The sequence below is a fragment of the Electrophorus electricus genome, chromosome 1 (genome assembly GCF_013358815.1).
Source record: "Electrophorus electricus isolate fEleEle1 chromosome 1, fEleEle1.pri, whole genome shotgun sequence".
NCBI classification, from domain to species: domain Eukaryota; kingdom Metazoa; phylum Chordata; class Actinopteri; order Gymnotiformes; family Gymnotidae; genus Electrophorus; species Electrophorus electricus.
This window is the reverse complement of record NC_049535.1, coordinates 5,301,549-5,319,694: the sequence shown is the minus strand read 5'-3', so window position 1 is coordinate 5,319,694 and position 18,146 is coordinate 5,301,549. Positions and strand designations below refer to the sequence as shown.

The following is an 18,146-nucleotide window of genomic DNA, read 5'->3' as shown; positions in this document are numbered from 1 at the left end:
TTTTTAAAATTATACGTGTTGTTTAATTATTTTGCCAATACTTGAATTTATGGCAAGTCATTTTTAAAGACCAGTAATATGATGCTCTTACATTCAGCCTATGGCACAGTTCATGAAGAAGTCAGAAAATTAAATATCAGAATAATAAATAAGATTACAATAATCAATATTGCACCAGAGGCTGATGCGGCTAACCTCTGTATTGGTTTCTTTGTCATTCCACAGGTATAAAATCATTATTTTATTTAATTACAGATAGAGCCTTATTATAAAATGGTTAGGAAACACCAAACATCAACACAAATTAGTTCTAAGTTTCTAATGGTTTGTCTAATAATGTGTGTTGGCTAATAATATTGGAAAACTTTGTAGCTTGTACTTTGTAGTTTAGACAAATTAAAGTAATATGGAAATGCATATTGAGAAACTGATTAGTTACGTTTTTAGCAATGGATTACATTACAGCATTCAGCGTTAGACTGCTGGGATGCTGCCAGGTGCTCTGTCTACGGTCCCCTAGTCCTGAATCCAGCAGCACATTCGTAGGCAAACGTTTCGCAGTTGAGTTTGTGTAGGAACTGAATGTCCAGGAAGCATCACTTGTTGGCATGCAGAACAGAAGGTTGAAGACTTTAAAGTATATTTTCAATGCTTGCTCATTGCCTCCATGTCAAATCTCTTATAACCCATTCTGGGTCCCTGCTCTGCTTTTCTGCGTGTTAGGGAATGTTCTGTGCCATTTTTTATTCAGAGAGCATGATAATTATCGACAGTGGTAAAAGTAATTAAACCAACTCAAGCTTCAGAGGAATTTAATGTGAAAATGTTTTTTGATAAAATGATTGCTTGTTTTTATTACAAATAGACTATTGAAAGAAAATGTAAATGAATTTATAAATTGTAGAATAAAGTAAAATACAGAATAAATATTGCAGCAGCACTCCAGCCAGGGCAGAAACAGTGTCATATCATCTCCATCAGCCACTTAGTAGAAGAATTATATTATAATTTCAGAGCAAGTGGTAACACTCACCGAGGCATCTGTTCTTCCGCCTCACACGGAGTTTAAATTTCAAGGCTGTCAGATCTCAAACTCAGATTCTGAAATCACTTACAAGAATATCTGTAAGTGAGGGTCTTAGAGATGGATTAACAGAGGTTTTGAGTTTAATTAAGACAACAAAGTGCATTTCTCCACACACTGTACCAAAGTCTAAAAACGGCTATGTTACGCGTAACTTTAAACCTTACCTTGTTGATCCACAATCAACAGATGAATAGTTAACTAAACTTGAGTTAATGCAGGGACTAAAACGCTTGACTCCTGCAACTAAGCAGTAAGCAAACAGATCAGTCAACAATAAACAACCAGGTTAGGTAAAAGTCAGTGGAAGTCAATGTATGGTTTCCTGTTCAATGACTGAGGTCCAGACTAGTATATTGTTGCTCACAGAAGCTCAATTCAGTATTGAGGAGAGAGTATGGGTAGAGACTGTATTACCACATGTTGACATGTTTGCTTTCTAATGGTTTATTCTGTTTTGCTGCAGTTAGTGGCATCCAAGTCGAATTTGATGGCTCCATAGATGCTCCATAAACTACTGAGTGCCAGACATTGCAGGCCAGCAATTCAAAGTGCTCTTGTTAGTGATGTGATGATGTGAATCCAGAACTAAGTAGGTTTACAGGTTGTTGTCATTGAAGAGATTATTAGGCATAACAGGGAACAGACACTCTGGACTTGAGTACATTCCATGATGAAGCATTAAATCTAAGAAGAAATACAGCTGAAGCAGTAGCTTCTGGGACAAAAATAAAATGTCTTAAAAGGCTACTACATTGCATTTTAGTGTTTAAGGTTTATGGGATAGGTGCTGCTGTGCATATGTAAATAATGTGCTTTGTTTTCGAAGACATTCAATGAAGATATCAGATGGGTACTAGGACAGATGCAAGTACATGGAATGAAGCCGTATATACAAAGACATGGTCATTGTTTAAAGGTAACATAAGTAACATATGTATGTCATCTGGTATATCTTGATTGAATGAAAATTGATCCAATATCTCTAGAGGCTATTAAAAGAAATATTACATACAGCAGTAGGTATTCGAGAAGTAGGAACATTAGTGGGTTTCCATAGTTATTGTTGTTCTTTCATTCAAGATTTTTCTGTAGTAGCAAGGCCTGTCTTTGAGCAACTTCAATGGGCAGATGAATCCAAAAGACTTAGATAAAAAGAAAAGCCACACTAGATGTGTTGAGTGGTTTGCCCATTCTTACATATTTGTATTACATATAGACCTAACCTACTATTTGTGTTGCATACAGATCTAACAAATGGTTAGGGCATGTACCTTACCAGCAAGTGAGTAAAGGGGTAAAGGCATTGATTAGTTTCTCCAAGTCTTACTTAGACATGAAAACTTTTATATATTCCAAGTCCCAAATACTGACCCAACCCCCCCCCCCCATTTTTGACATGTTCCAGTACTACTTTTATTATGCAGCTACCTTTACTGTGTTAACCAATAACATCCCATTACTGAGTACAACAAAGCTAAATATCGTAAGTCATTGCTGAATTGTTGAGTTGCAAGATTTTCACTTAGATCTCAGATACAGGTGAGGAAGGATGAATGTAGATGCAGACACTCTGCCCTGTTACCCATGTTTAATGATTACATGAGCACATATATCAAGTCAGTGTCACCAGAGGTTATCTCAGCCACTTGCTTCCACTGATATATGTTCCTTACCTGCAAGTGTGCATACCACAGTGTACAAGGATGTCCAAGCCACACAAAAGGAGTATGGTGCCATCAGAGAAGTAATAAAGCTGAAATTGAAAAAATGAAAGCCCAATGAAAAGGACAAAAAGACAAATGGACAAGGAGAGTGCTACATGAGTAGAACCAGCAAATAAAGTAAACAGACAGGGTCACACAGTTAGTCTTGCCAGGTAAATTGAAACCAACAGCATTAAAGACACTACCTAATGATATGAGATGCATCTTTGCTGACAAACTGATCCGCTTACCTAGAGATGGATTCTATTGCCAATGTGATGTTGGAGATTATGCAATTGGGAAATGTGGTTGTATCAAACAGAAGCAGCCATTTTCCAGACAAGGAACCAATGGGTTTAGTTGTCACTACGGCACTTTTTGAATTAGTCGCTGTAGACAACCACCACCCTGAACCCAGAAAGGAGGGAATCCATATGTCCTAGTATTCGATGATCCTGCCCTGTTCAGGGTCCTCTAGTCCAGCAGAAAAGTAGGCAAAACGAGTGTGTTTCATAGCTGAGATAGTGTAGGCAATACACTGGATGTCCAGGAAACTTCCCTTGTTGGCGTGCAAAACAGAATGTTGAACGCTTTGAAGCAACTGAAGTGTATTTTTGTGGATGCTTGTTCATTGCCTCCATGTCATCTCTCTAATTACCCAGTCTAGGTCCTTGCTCTGCGTATCCACTCCACTAGCAATGGACAGAACCATTTTTTATATTCAAAGAGCATGATAATTAGCAATGGTGGCAAAAGTAATTAACCAACTCATGCAGCCTCATAAATGATGCCAGTTAGTAGGGGTGCCACCCGAGGGTGTGTAATATCCCCATTTCTCTTTTCCATCCGTACCAATGAGGACACATCTCTGCACCCTTCCATGAAGATCTTGAAATTTGCAGCTACTACAATAGTCATGGACCTCATCCAGGATAGTGATGAATTTGTATGCAGACAGAAGGTTAACAGGCTTACACTGTGGCATAGTAACAACAGTCTGGTGCTAAACAATCTCAAGGTAGCGGAAATGGCGGCAGACTTCAGAAAGAACCCTTCTCCACCACCTCTCTCAGTATCTACAACTGCACTGTGGAAAACACAAAATCACAAATGCCAAATCACCTTCCTGGGTACCATCACCTCTAAGGAATTGAAGTGGGAGTCAAATGTATATTATATCACAAAGGAAGTTCAGCAGATGATGCACTTTCTACACCAGCTGAGGAAGTACAACCTACAAATGGAGCTGCTATGTGAGTTCTACATAGTTATCATTGAATCCATTCTCTGCAGAACCATCACTATCTGGTTTGGGTCTGCCACCCAGCATGACAAGTCCAGACTCCAGATGATAGTCAGAGCTACAGAGTGTATCATCAGCACCATCCTACCCTCACTCCAGGACCTGTACTTTTCCCATGTCAGTAAAAGGACAGGAACTATTATTGAGGACCCATCACTCCCAGGAAACAATCTTTTTGAGCTACTTCCGTCCAGCCTGTGATACAGAACACCTGGGACCAATATATGCAGACATAAGAACAGTTTCAATTAGCCATTAAGCTTATGAATACCCACTGTAGTCATGTGCCCTGAATTTCACTAACACCACATACAGTGAACAGAAGAATACTTCAACCACACAACATTTTTAGACTTTATGGAATACTCTACCTCCATGCAATATTTTCCAATATTGTTGGACTTGAATTCTGGTAGTAATCTCAGCACCTCAGTTACTTTCCTCAGGTATTGTTGCTCCCATCTGTGGTGATATATATTGGTACTGGTTTAGCAAATCAGTGTAAATATCTCTATTGTAGTCAATAGTGATAAATTACTAGTCTATCAGTTGTAAATTATGTAAATATTGTCTTTTGTCCTATAGTTTTATGTAAGAACAGTGTCTCTTCAGTATAATTGTAGTTTGTGCACTGTACAGACAACTGAAACCTGGAGACATTCCTTGTATTTTAAGCACACTTAGCCAATGGTCACAATCGAAAAGCCAGACAAGTAGTGCTGAACCAGGTGCAGAGATTTTATTGAAAAGTGAACAAATTCCAGAACTCAAATCCAGCAACAGTAATCCAAAAAACAGGTGTGGGTCGATAGTCCCATTAGACAAAAAGTGGCCAGACAAACCAAGCAAGGAGGATAGTCCAGTCTCAGGGTGAATAAACAGAAACAGGGCCAAAACTAGGCAGAGGAATACAGACATAAGAACATTCAGAATTGCAAACTAAATGGTAGCAAGACTTTGCAACCTGGCCCTGCCACAGGGTTGGCTTAAATACATTGCTTCTATTGAACTAATTGCTTACAGGTAAAGGCTAGGATGGCAGAGACACAAGGGGTAGAACTCAGTACTCAGGTGAGCCAAACCTCTGCTGGTCAGAGATGGCAACCTCTTGAGTCAGTGTGACACCCATAAAACTGATTCTGATTAGTTTAAGGTACTAATATGACTGGGAGGTCTGATATAACAGTAGTCAACTGAGATGTCAGTCAATCTGGCAGACTAGTGAAGGTACATGCATGGGAACTGCCTTCAGACAGGACACAGACGTATGATGGGGAAACATAAGCTGTCTTACCTGACCAGTAAATCTTCAAATGAAATAGCTATATTTAGCTTTTTAATGCCAACCTACATAGCAAAATCCCAAGGGTTGAACTGACTCTTACAATTCAACTTTTTTTCAGTGGTCTTTTTCTTTTCCCCATTTCTGGATACTGACATTGTGTTATATTGATGCTGTACTCACTTTTATTGCGCAGGAGAAGCTCAAGTGGCCTGGTAATACTACACGTCTGCAAACACAAATTACAAATCTGCCATATTTTCAGTTCAGACAGCAGTCCTGAGAGAGAACACGCCATATTTGTGCAGAGGCGGATGCAAATCAGTAGGTCTTATTTAACCAAAGCGCCGTAGTGTTTAAGTAGCGCAGCACTATATGTGCTCTCATCATCAGAAACACTCTCTGAAAATAGGCTATAATTATTTTAATCTCAGATGTGGGAGGGAGTCTTACTCCTTTTTTAATGTCACAGTTTACCCGAGGAAAAAAATGTCGGCACACTTTGAGCATGTCTCTTTTACCCCATGAGGTCTAAACAGAAAGGACTGTACTGATTGTTTGTTGGATGTTTTTTTTTGTGGGTCCCTTTCCTCTTCAGTCACATCAGCATAAACAGGAGGGAACAATTTAAGGTTTGCCACTTTTTATGTCTAGACACTTTCATTTGCCTCTTTTTGATCTGTGGGTATGAATGTTAATGTGCATCACATGAGGAGCTAGTGGTGAAAACAGCATCACAGACTGCAAACAGACTGGGTCAGCTTCCTTCAAATAGACCATAATATGATGGTAGTTGTCCTAGATCTGTATTATTGTCCATCTTTTCTCTCTCCTCTCCTCATGTCTTTGAGGTCTGCTTCCCGATTCAATCAAACTACAAAAATGACATTTGGAAGGACTTTGTTTGAGAAAATGCTGCCTGCTTGTGGCCACTCAAAACTACAGGCAAAAATGTAACATCACAATCTTACATTCTATTTGGACTTATAACATATATTAATAGGACTGCTGTATATTCTCGTGCCAGACAGAGTCACACACTACATTTTCCTGTTTACCTACTGGTTGAATCCAGCAAATGTTTCATTTGTACATCTTCAGCAGTACAAAGAGTGGATTAATGAAAAACAGAAGTGGACGATATACAGGGCATTTTCCATTCTAGAGATTTCTATAATGTGGAGCTGAAGGACACTTTCATGAAAATGTGTACAAAACTTGCAGTATTTAAGAACATTTCTTAGAAACCCATTAGTGTTGCTCAGAGTGAGAAGATTGCCACAAACCATCTGTTATATATACATGATCTAAGTTCATTCTCAAGACTTGATCTCTGAAATAGACTGCTCGCACGTTAAAAGAATCTCTGAATTAGTAGGGGAACAGATGAGTAAAAATGTTTTATTGTCCTTATAATATCCTAATATCTTTAACACCTCCTTGTAATTTGAATTCTTTCATTTGGAAAAGCGAGCAGTTTGGGCTGAAGCCAAAGTGACAAGTTTCCCTCAAACGTAAGATTAAATTAGTTGTCTTGGTGTGCGCTTCATAACATAGACTGCAAGGGCAGCAGCATGGTGTTCAGTAGTATACATCTTCATACAGTATAAGATCCTGGAAAGGATGGTGGTCAGGGTTTATTAAAAATTCAAAGGAGAACTGTTTGCTTTCTCTCAAATGCCGATAAGCCTTGGGCAATGTTCTGTAGCCTCCTCATTGAATATTTATATTTCATCTATATAAATGTAAGGTGTGAATATTTGGTGTGTGGCCCTCTGCGGGAGTGACTCAGGCATCTAGGACGGTCCTCATTTGAATTCAGCGTGGCTTGTCAAGTTCGTCATTGTTTTGTTTATCAAAATGTGAGTTTTTCATGTGCATCTTGAACCACTTCATTTGTTATCTTATTGATATCGTACACACTGTGACCTTGGTCAGGATGGCACTGCTGTCATTAACTAGTACCTGATCCTGAATCTGTCTAGGTCCATCTTTCTGTCTCTCCCAAATGGTTTTTTGTCTTGCTTGGAAAAGACTCATTTGTATTTGAAAGAATCTTTTCACTCTCATTTAGTAGCACAGTTCCCACCTAAAATAAGCACTGCATAATATCTAAATATTTGTTAAGCATTATCATGATATTGGCCTTCGAACTGCTGATATTGCAGAAGGCTACAATATGTAAATTAGCCCTCTAACAAATCACAACATTTTGATTGAAATTAGTATTTTGTCCATATTGCACAGCCATAGCTCATGTTCTATTTATTTCTACAATAGATAGAAAACAATGGGTCATTTACATCGAGATGCATTTGCATCATTTTACATAGCAAGGCATTATCCTTGAGCAATATATGCATCATTATGGGAAATGTTTTTAAAGATGATAGCTAATAGTGAATTACTAAATAATAATAAGAGTGCTATACTCCTCATGAGGCTTGTACTCTTATACTTGTTGCATTGGTGTGTTAATGGTGTTAGACACAGCTAAAATTGTGCATGGTGATTTAGTTAGTGCATATTGTGTTTATAGATTCTGAGCCACATTTGGGGATTTTAAAATATCAAAATGGCAGTTTAGTTTTCCAGGAACTCGAGCTGGCTTTCCCTTATCATATCCATTGACTATTGTGAGCAGTCAAGACCACTGGCACAAGGAATTGTATTTCATTAAAAGTCAGAAAAAGCATGCTGCTTTTTGCTTTGTTTGAAGAGTCAACTTGACACCTTTTGGCCAGTATAACATAGAATACTGAAGATGCTAAAACATCTGTAACATATTTCATTAATGGTTTTAGAAATAAAATACCTTTATACAGTATGTAAATAAGAAGACTTATTTGAGTTCATGTGTATATATACACTTGCAGGGAATATAATTATTGATACCATTCATCTGAATGGATTTACTGTATGATAGAATTGAAGGATCTTAAACATCAATATCAAAGCACAAAGAAAAAAAAATGCTGAAATGCAGAGACTTCAGTCATACCTCATCTTAATGAGGTGCCATGCCTCAAGAAGATTATTGTCTAAATTAACCATCTCATACAGTGAAGAAACCAACAAATCAACCAAAATTATAAGCCCCAATTCCCCCCCCCCCCCCAAACAGCGACTCTAAGAGTAGCAGATTATAGCATGGCAGAGAGCAAGAGTAACTTCCCAATATATGTATGAGCGACAGTGTTCCTGCCTCCGAGGCCCTCATGGTGCAGCCACACACCATTTCATACAGTTACATCCTCTGTGAGAACAGATTTCTGCTGAGACAATAGTTTTCACGGCCACCTGCACCGCCTCTCAAGAAGACTACTCAGACAATAATTACAACTACGTCCAGCTTGCCAACTGATTGAGCTCATTATCTTAACCCAGATTCAGGGTGACTTTGGTTTACCGCAGCGATTGGTTTTGCTGCGTGCCTTCGATCCGGCAGCTGTGAGTGTGCTTTTCTCCACTCCACATGGCAGCTTCGGCTGTATTTTTAGATCCTTCCTGCACAGCCATCGGGCCCACAGCAGAACTATGACTTGTTTCTGTGTGTGTGTGTGTGTGTGTCTTCCAGTGTGATTTCCCTTCCGTGTGTACCACACGGGCATGACAAAACCTCGGACTAGGAGACCTATATTCCACCCTGATTTCATCACACCAAGGGAGCTGCTGGGCCTCCCCAATCTCATATCATGCTTTGTGCCTTTGTCCCAGTTCTACAGAGTGGCTGGGTGCTAAGTGAGAGAGCATTACATAAGAAGGAAGTGTATCAAATGAGTGAACAATCTTTCACCCAAATGAAAGATTCCTGGCTGAAATGGATGGGCAGGTCTTTTAAATAATTTACATTCTCCTGGGTGGGCTTAGTGGGGGTCTAGGAATAGCATTCCTCATTTTTAACTAACGCTTAAATATTTAAAGGAGCAAACCTTCTCTCAGATCATCAACAGGAAGAAATTAATACCATGATCTGCTCACATTTGTTCACATTTCTTAAACACAGTCAGTTACTCTATGCAGAAGTGCCAGTATTCTGCAGTTTCATTTGTGCTGGGGTTTTATTTCTCAGACAGTGCAGCACCTGATTCAATTAATCGACTGTTTATTTATTACACTCTTGATTAAGTGAATCACGTGAAACAACAGTGTCAGAGATTAAATTGCCAATAGACCACCAGACATTTTGGTTGCTCAACAAGGGGCACAGACTCACACACATTAGGTTCTGTGGTAAATGGAGGCTTGACTGTATAATGTTTTCATCATCGGACACCACTATTGATCTATTTGAGCTGTTATCATCCGTCTACCTCCATGAAGCTCCATTAAATATCTACAATCACATTGTTGTTTATGAGCTATGGGGAAAACATGGATTTATTTCTGTTTATTATGTCCAAATCATAAAAAGTCTGAGAGAATAGTACTTAAAGCCAGGGATCAGAGCAAGATTTTTTTGAACGTTAAAAGTGGTAGGGGCATGCTTCCCTCTGACAGAGTCAAGAACACATTAAGAGTTAATGCCAGCATCAACCCCCCCCCCCCCCCAAAAAAAAAAACAAACAAAAACATTTGACAGTCATTTTTATGTTTGTGATATCTATGAATGAAAACAATCTCTACTTTTATTTTGACATATAAGGATGTATATTTCGAGTGTGTTTTGAGGCATTTAAAGTACATATTCATAAAAATATATGGGATTATTCTTCAACTTCTAGTATCACAAATGTTTAGATCTGATTGTAAAATATATCCATGCATTTTGTCACTTTTTTGGTCACATTTGCACTGTTCAGTTTCTATGAAAAGTGAATGATTTCCATAGTCATATAGCATATGGAGTCAGATGTGATTGTGTCTGTGGGTGGACCTGAAAAAGATAGGCAGCAGGCCAGCTGTTGGCTTTGCAAACTGTGGAAGGCATGGCTGCAGCATCTCAATATAAGCAAATGTCACCATTAGAAAGCATAGAGAGAAAGTGCCCTGCCTTCCAACAAAAGCTTTCAGAGCACATGCAAATTTCCGAAACCTCCAGTCATATTTTTAGCCCCAAAAAATCAGCATGAAATGTGCAAAATACTGTACCATAACATCCCCCTGGTTCAGATAGAGTGTTAAGCAGGAGGTTGCAACACAAAGCAGCAGATTCCCTTAATAGACATGCCCTGGCAGAGCAGGCAAGATCATGACAGGCTTAAAGATGGCAATGCCATACAAAAACAATCAGGGTTATTTCACGCCAAATAACTGCAACTCGAGGTATAAAAAAACTGCCTTAAGCTATCAGCTAAACGGAGTAGGTTCGTTCAGGTTTAAAGTCCCAGCCAAGGGATTTTAGACCAACAGAGTGGCAGCCCCTGGCACAAAATATTCTAAGACACAGAGGAGGGAGTTTGGGGAGCATTTTGCATTCTAAATTCCATGGATGGAGCTGTGAATGTGAACATGTACAAGAAATAATGGAAGCTACACTGGGGGATTCCACAAGCGCTGTCTTCAGGCTACTCAGCTGATTACTCCAGTGGTATTGGCTGGCTACTTTTATGGGGAGAAAAAAAGGTGTGGTAACAAGCAGGGCAGTATTATGTGATGTTGATCTCTCCGACTGTCCTCTTCCCTTATGCTGTATTCCAACAGTCCTTCCTTCAGTCCAGGCCATTCAAATTGACCTAAACACAAAACCATCATGCCTAAAGCTGTATTCTTAATAGGGGGAGAACCAGTTGCTTGTTGAATCCATTTCTATCTTTCTTTGATCTTTGATGCTAGTTTTCCGGACCAAGAAAGCACTAAAAAGAACTTTCAGTGGTGGGTCACCACTGACATTACATCTTGTTCTGAGGCTTAATCCAGGAAATGCCCAGGAAACTGCCCTTTTTTTTTTTTTTTCGAAAATAATCTTTTTTTTCTTTGACAGCGTAGTACATGATGTCTGTGTCAGACCATTTTGCTTGTTTTTTTCATTTAACAAGCAATTCTCTGAACAGTTAGCTAATCTAAACTGCATACACAAAACAAGTGCCTGACAATCATTAGTCATTATTTTTCAGTTAGCATTCAGGATATTAGGATCCTATTGGCAATAGAATACGACTAATAGATTTTAAGATAAATGTGTTGAGGAAACAAATGAGCATGATATCAAATTTTCGCTGTTTCAAAGCAATCTTTGCCTTTTCTTCAGATCCATCATGCTTCCTCATAAAAGAAAAGCCTGTCTAGTACAATTAATTTTAAAGATTTGCTACATAATGAATTTGAAAGATTTACTGATGACTGTGTACTGGTGACTGAAAACCCAACACCTACTCTTAGCTTTCTAAATACATCAAAGCTTGCTTACTCCCTCATGACACATAGCACTCAAATTGCCTCACAATGGAAAAATCAAAGAAACCAAAATGGGGCAGTGACAGCTTACTCTTCCCCAAAACAGTTCTGCCATTAATCAGGAGTAGAGAGAGAATTAGAGCATAGTGAACGTGGCACTAGCATTCTCTTGTTGTAAGGTGATGCATATGTTCCAGTGCATTTAGTATGGTAGTATGGTTCATACATAGTGGATCGATTACTGGAATTGCTACTTTCCCAGCAGAAGGCTAGGGCAAAAGTGAGCCTCTCTGATGCGACAAAAATTGCAAATGTGTTTATTTTTTAGTAAACTTTTTGAGTTTATGAAGACTATGTCTTCTTTAGCCTTTGTTTGATTTTCCACCAACAGCTCGTTGGCTGTGTGAGTTTATGATCTGTAAATATCCTGGGGAAAATTCTGTTTACTGTATAAGCAAAGTAAGCAAGTATGGCATTTTGTTATTAGTTACATTGGAATCACTAGGAATTCTCACATGTTGTATGCTACAGATAGAAATACAAAATACATCAAAGTACTGGTGCAAACAAACTTTCTAATTTGGGGGGCCTGGTCACCCCTGTCCATAATGACGGGATATGGGCAATTCCACGTCTGTCTTCCTTGGTGCTATCTGTAGAAAGCACCACATTCCGCCGCATTTAAGCACACAATAGCCTAGATCTGTTTTTGTGCTGCCGGGGATCCAGCGCCATGGGCTTTGAGTGTGACTCAGCGAGGGGAGTTTCGCTCTGCTCTGCTTGAGCGGCCGGCTCTCGGCGCGCTCACATGCCTGATCGATGGCAGCTTTACACTGGGCATCAGAATGATCTCATTTTTTCCTGCTCCTTCCCTCAGGGCTGGTAATAAAAGGTAAATGTTTAATGGCCTGAGCAGAATTGGCGTACACCACCCAACTGCCTGGAATGATGCCGTATTATCAGGTTCCTAGCACCTCTGTGTTTAACTGGCCACGGACTGACGGATGAGACCCAAGTATAACCTCCATCACTTCAGAGCCTGGGGAGACTGAGGTTTTTGTGCAGGAGAGAAGTCAGACTTCTGTCAGTAGAAAAGGCTATTGCATTTTAGAGTGGACTCAGAGCGACTCTGCTCTCCTATGAGACATTCATATTGTATGTGATTTCATGTTCTCCTTTACTTGTGCTTTACTCATATTCTGTAGGTTTTCGGTCTCTCTCCCTTTCTCTCTCTCTCTCTCTCTCTCTCTCTCTCTCTCTCTCTCTCTCTCTCTCTTTCTCTCTCTCTCTCATTGTATGATCTGTGGTACTTAGTTATGCTGTTTGTGAAACAACTCTGGGATTTTTTTTGGTCTCATAATTTTGGTTGAGTTCTTTGTTTTTTTCAGTGTATAAAATAATTTAGACAGAAATCTTCATCTTGAGGCATAATGAACTTCAGGTATAATCGAGCTCTCTGCATTTCAATCTTCTTTTTCTTATTTTAAATATTTTTGACATTTAACCTCCTTCAATTCTATCATATAGTAAATCCAGTCAGATGATTGGTAGTAACAATTATATAGCCAAAAGCTCTTTTATGGAGATTGTTTGTATTCATTTGAGTTCTGTGGTTCCCATTATAAATATAGAAAATATATTAAATACCCCAGTATTGATTAAAGATTTCATTAAAGCAATCTTGCAATATTTCTGACAAAAAATATAACCTGCAATAAGGCATGCAGAGTAAAAGGGCTTCACCCTTTGTCTTTTTTTAAAAAATTATTTTTATACCATCATGAACAATCAGGTCTGATGGAGAAGACATCAATTTTCTGTAGCCTACTTAGTGAAGGGCCATAAATATTGATGGCTTTTCCACCCCTAGTCTGTGGTAGGGTATCATCTAACTGGAAACAAAGAGGCCCAGTTGGTAGAACAGTAAACGTTAGTCCATCTCTAACACGGCAATTTCTCGTTCATGCAGAGTTTACTCTCCTAGTGAGAACCAATACCATCAGCTGCCTTGTGTCTGCAAAGCCAAAGCCCCTGCTCTGTTTCCCGGGAAACCCGCTACATCTACACCACACTCTCCTCAATACCACAAGAGAATCACAATAACTTCAAATCCATGGTTAGCTTGTTTAGGACAAGAGTACAAAGGTACAGCTTGTTTATTTTTCTATTTGCTGAGTGAAAGGCTAGACCATGGAGAGTTGTGTTCTCTTTTTCAGTGGCAGAATGGTGGTGATAAGGTCCCAGGCACCCACCACCCCTAGGCTTGAGTGCTCTGTTGGAGGGCACAGCAGCAGCAGCAGAGCACCATGTGAGGACCGGGGCCATGGAACCTACGGGTTCCCAGGGCAGGCTCTGTGAGCTTCCTGAGACCGAGCTAGGAGTTCCGCCCATTAATAGACGTTGGCCATCCAGCATTACTGAGAATGCAGGGGAAGTTGCAACAGCTTTATGTGTTGGGTTCCTAAGAACGCACAGCCAGTAAGAAATTGAGCATATTTCTCCCCAAAATTAAAGAAAAATAAAATTGAAAAAAAAAAAAAAACCTGGACCAAATGGAATTTAGTTTGTCTTGCATTTTGAGATTTCTGATAAGGGCTGGCCATTGGCTACTTTCTGTTCAGTATTAGCAGACATGATTAAGGGGAGTAGCTTCGTAACTTCGTGTATAAATTTGACAATCTTGTGCAAGCTTATTCAGGCACATCTGGGTACATTTATCTAATTTACATTCTGTATTTTTAGACATCATTTCTCCATCCAGTGTCCTTTGCATTGCTGATTTGGACATGGAACTACAACATAATCCAATAATCTATTTATTTCATATCATTTCGCAAAATACAGAGTTAGAGAAATGCTGATTGGCAAACTTAATCAAAAAGGTCTTTTGTCTGTTATTTCTTTTTTTTGTTCTCAAATTATGTTTCTGTAATTGGTTTTCCTGCCTGTGTGTACACATGAAGAAACTGCAATTTGGAAAAGCAGCTGTGCTTTGCTGTAACACTGATGAGAACTGGTGCATTTTCAAATTTCAGAATGTGCCTCTTGCCTACTGACTACATGTAAATCTTTAAATGGCTTGAAAGGGGGTTTAAAAGGTCTCAGAATTAATGAGGTGGAAGCAAAAGGTGGATTGTTGATTCGAAAGTCGAACTAAGGCTTTGGTTTGCCCCACGGAAAGGTGGTCAAGCAAAGAGGACTGCAGGGGAGAAATTGGGATACATCTGCATGTTACTGAGTGTAATAGGCACTTTTCTTGAACCAGGTCCAAATTTCACTGAGGATTGAAGCCACGTAGCCACTATTGTGTTCTGCACCCCGCTGATCCTAGCGCTAAACACAGCCCTTGTCTGTCTCCTCTCCACAGGACCTGTAGCAGTGATTAGTGGGGAGGAAGACTCTGCCAGCCCTCTTCATCACGTCAACCACGGCATCATCACACCATGCGCGCTGGATGCCGGACCTGATGCAGTGGTCATTGGAATGAACCGCATTCCTGTCCTGGAGAACCCGCAGTACTTCCGGCATGGACACAACTGCAGCAAGCCCACCACCCGTGAGTGGCCTCAGTAACCCTTTATTTGCACAAATCTCAAAACTGCCCCTTTTTTCCAGTATTATTTTGCCACTTTAGGGGCGCATAGCAATTGAGGTTTTGCTGTCAGTTGTCGAGCTGGGGTTTTTATGAACTGTATACAAACCCCAGATCAGGAACTGTGGTCACAAACAATGCATGGCCACGCACAGATCTGGGTTGTGTAGCTGGCATTCCGTAAGTAAAAAATACCCTCTGAAATGTAGACATCTGTGCAAGGTGGACAGTGCATGCCCTATTTGTCAAAGTATAGCGTTGTTGCTAACTATAGTATGTAGGACATGGGTGAGAAGTGGTTTCAATAAACCCAAGCCTCTCCTTCTAAAAATAGATGGCTCGTGGCTAGCGCAGGCTCATCACAAATTGCACTGGCACAAATGTTTCACTATTGTTGTCCAAAATGTTCTTGGCTCCTTATTTGATCATTGCTTCTTGTAAGATTTATTTGCTGTTCCAAGGAAGCAAAGCAGACGGACACTCACGTAGGCGTTTTCGGCCCTGATGCTAATGAGATTCTCAATGTAAATCCTTTCATATTAAATCAGAGCATTGTCTACTTTTGACACAGCAATTTTTTTCAATGTTTTTTTTCCTGTTTTGTGATCACACAACGCAGAAAAGTTAAAAGGGACCATTATGGCTCAAAATTCTAAAGCACAGGCACATACACATGCACAAAGAGACGAGTGCGCACACACATACACACACACACACACACACACACACATTGATATTCCCAGCACACTGCACCGGTCTGTTCACTGTGAGCACTGATGGCCGTGAAGAGATCTCAGCAAGAGGGAAGAGAAATTCACATTTAGCTCTCATGAATAAATTAACACATTATTCATTATAGATTGTATAAAATCTTTATGGCTGTAGACACATGGCCATTGCATCTATAACCTGATCTAACAAAGGTGTGATATTTAAAATAGGGATTCTTAAGAGGAGTCTGCTTATTTTTGTACTTATTAACCTCTAAAACATAGCCAGTAGCTGTCCTTAAAACATGGAATGCCGAGATACCACAGTCTACATCTTGCAGTATAATTCCTGTTGGAATGCTTTTAAGACTGTAAAATTTATAATAACTGGTGACTATCCATTGAAAATTGTTAGTCTATGACCAAGGCTAAGAAAGAAACTTTTGCCATGCTGAGCTTGTATGATGACGTAGTGAATTCTGTTTCTGTCTGCCCATGATGCCTCAGACATGCTTTATTTCTTTCTCTCTCCACATTTCTCATTTCAGATGCGACTCAATTTTTGATCTGTTCAGTTCAAACAAATTTTAGAATAGCAATTATTCATCCAAGGATTATTTCTGATGTTTTCAGAATAGACCTATTTATATGTAAATTGGAGTAAGGGACATGTATATTTTTCTAAAATGGACTGGTTTTAGATCATTGCTAAACTCCGAGTGTTTGGCCATCACATTGTAAGCTCATTTTATAGCCCTGGTTAACCCCTGAATAAGGACTGTAACTTGTCACTGATTTGTCTAGGCCTATGTTTGGTTCTCTGTAGATCCTTCGGTATCATTTTGCGAGTGCCTGCCCTTTGCTTGAATCCTAAATATTATCAGCATCGGGGGGAAAGCACACGAAGCTCTCACACATCTGTATCTTTTAGGTGTTGGCTTCTCTGTATCTGTCTGAAGGATCATTTCCTGTGTCTTGCTGGGGGCACACCCCAAGGGCACTATGTCCGACAGGAGTGGCTGTCCGCTAAGCTGGCACCCTGGCTCTCTCTTCCCATTCGCTAACCGCCCTTCTCAGTCTTCATGTTTCTGGGTTACATGAGACCTTTATCAGAATGAACTGCTAAATGACATTTAATTATTGATGTTATATCTAATCTGTAATTTTGTCTCTCATGAATTGAAAGTTTCTTATGAGAAAATTACTCTAATTACAATGTATTTATATATTTTTTGTTAGTATTTTATATATTTTTGCGGTTGGAGTGTAGCTTAATTATAGCTCAGGGGAATGAAGTTACAGAACATTTGAAGGACAGCCATGGTTATTTTCATTTCATTTATATTTTTTTTCAGAACATGTAAAAGAATGAGGAGAAACATAAGAGAAAATTTCTTCAACTCTCAACTCTCAATGTTAAATTAATTGTTTTATCAAACTGACAACCGCTTCCACGCTTTTATCACTTCCTGACAGTTGCATTTATGCATTTTGAACAGAGGTTATGGACGCAGTGATTATTCTTGTGTTCATAATGAACAACAGGGAAGATATCACCCAAAAAAATGGCCTGGGTGGACCTTCTTTTGTACCTGAACATTTCTCACAAAGAATTTTACCCTAATATCCTGTGACAAGACAAGTTTATCAACCTTGAAAACGGGAGTACAAAGGAGTCAGTGTCAACTGTGCTGGAATTGGTGAATTAGGAAATAAATGGGACTTTTTCACAGATGTCCCGATTAAACCGCTCCTATTGTCCGAAAGTATACGTCATACCCCTTTTATCCTAGAGTGCACTGCCTTCATTAAAGTTACACAAAGACTTGCACAAAATAAGTGATAGCGCTTTGCAGACAATGTGGTGTAAACTCATGGTCAATGCTATGTTATCAGGATGCTTTGTGTGTAAGGTAAACACACACAAGACTCTGTGTTCTACTCTTGTTCTCTTGGTGGGCCATCTGGGACTGGGATAGTGTACTGGCATTAACTCAATTAGTATCACCCCAGGAATAGTGGCTTTTAGTCCAGAGGTAGCAAGTCTGCAGTGAAGGGGGTGGGGATAGGGGCAGGGCTAGGGTGGGGGCGGGGCCCAGGGAGCGAAGCCAGATGCTGGGGTGGGGGCGGGGT

At 39.6% G+C, this 18,146-nt stretch overlaps 1 protein-coding gene across 1 annotated transcript in view; it reads left to right on the top strand.

Moving 5' to 3' along the window:
- The window catches only part of ntrk3b (neurotrophic tyrosine kinase, receptor, type 3b), a 78,218-nt gene that overhangs the window by 50,610 nt on the left and 9,462 nt on the right, over positions 1-18,146 (top strand). The window contains exon 12 of the mRNA XM_027004547.2: positions 15,079-15,267. Coding sequence (XP_026860348.1) covers positions 15,079-15,267 — 189 coding nt within the window. The remainder of the gene's footprint in view (positions 1-15,078; positions 15,268-18,146) is intronic.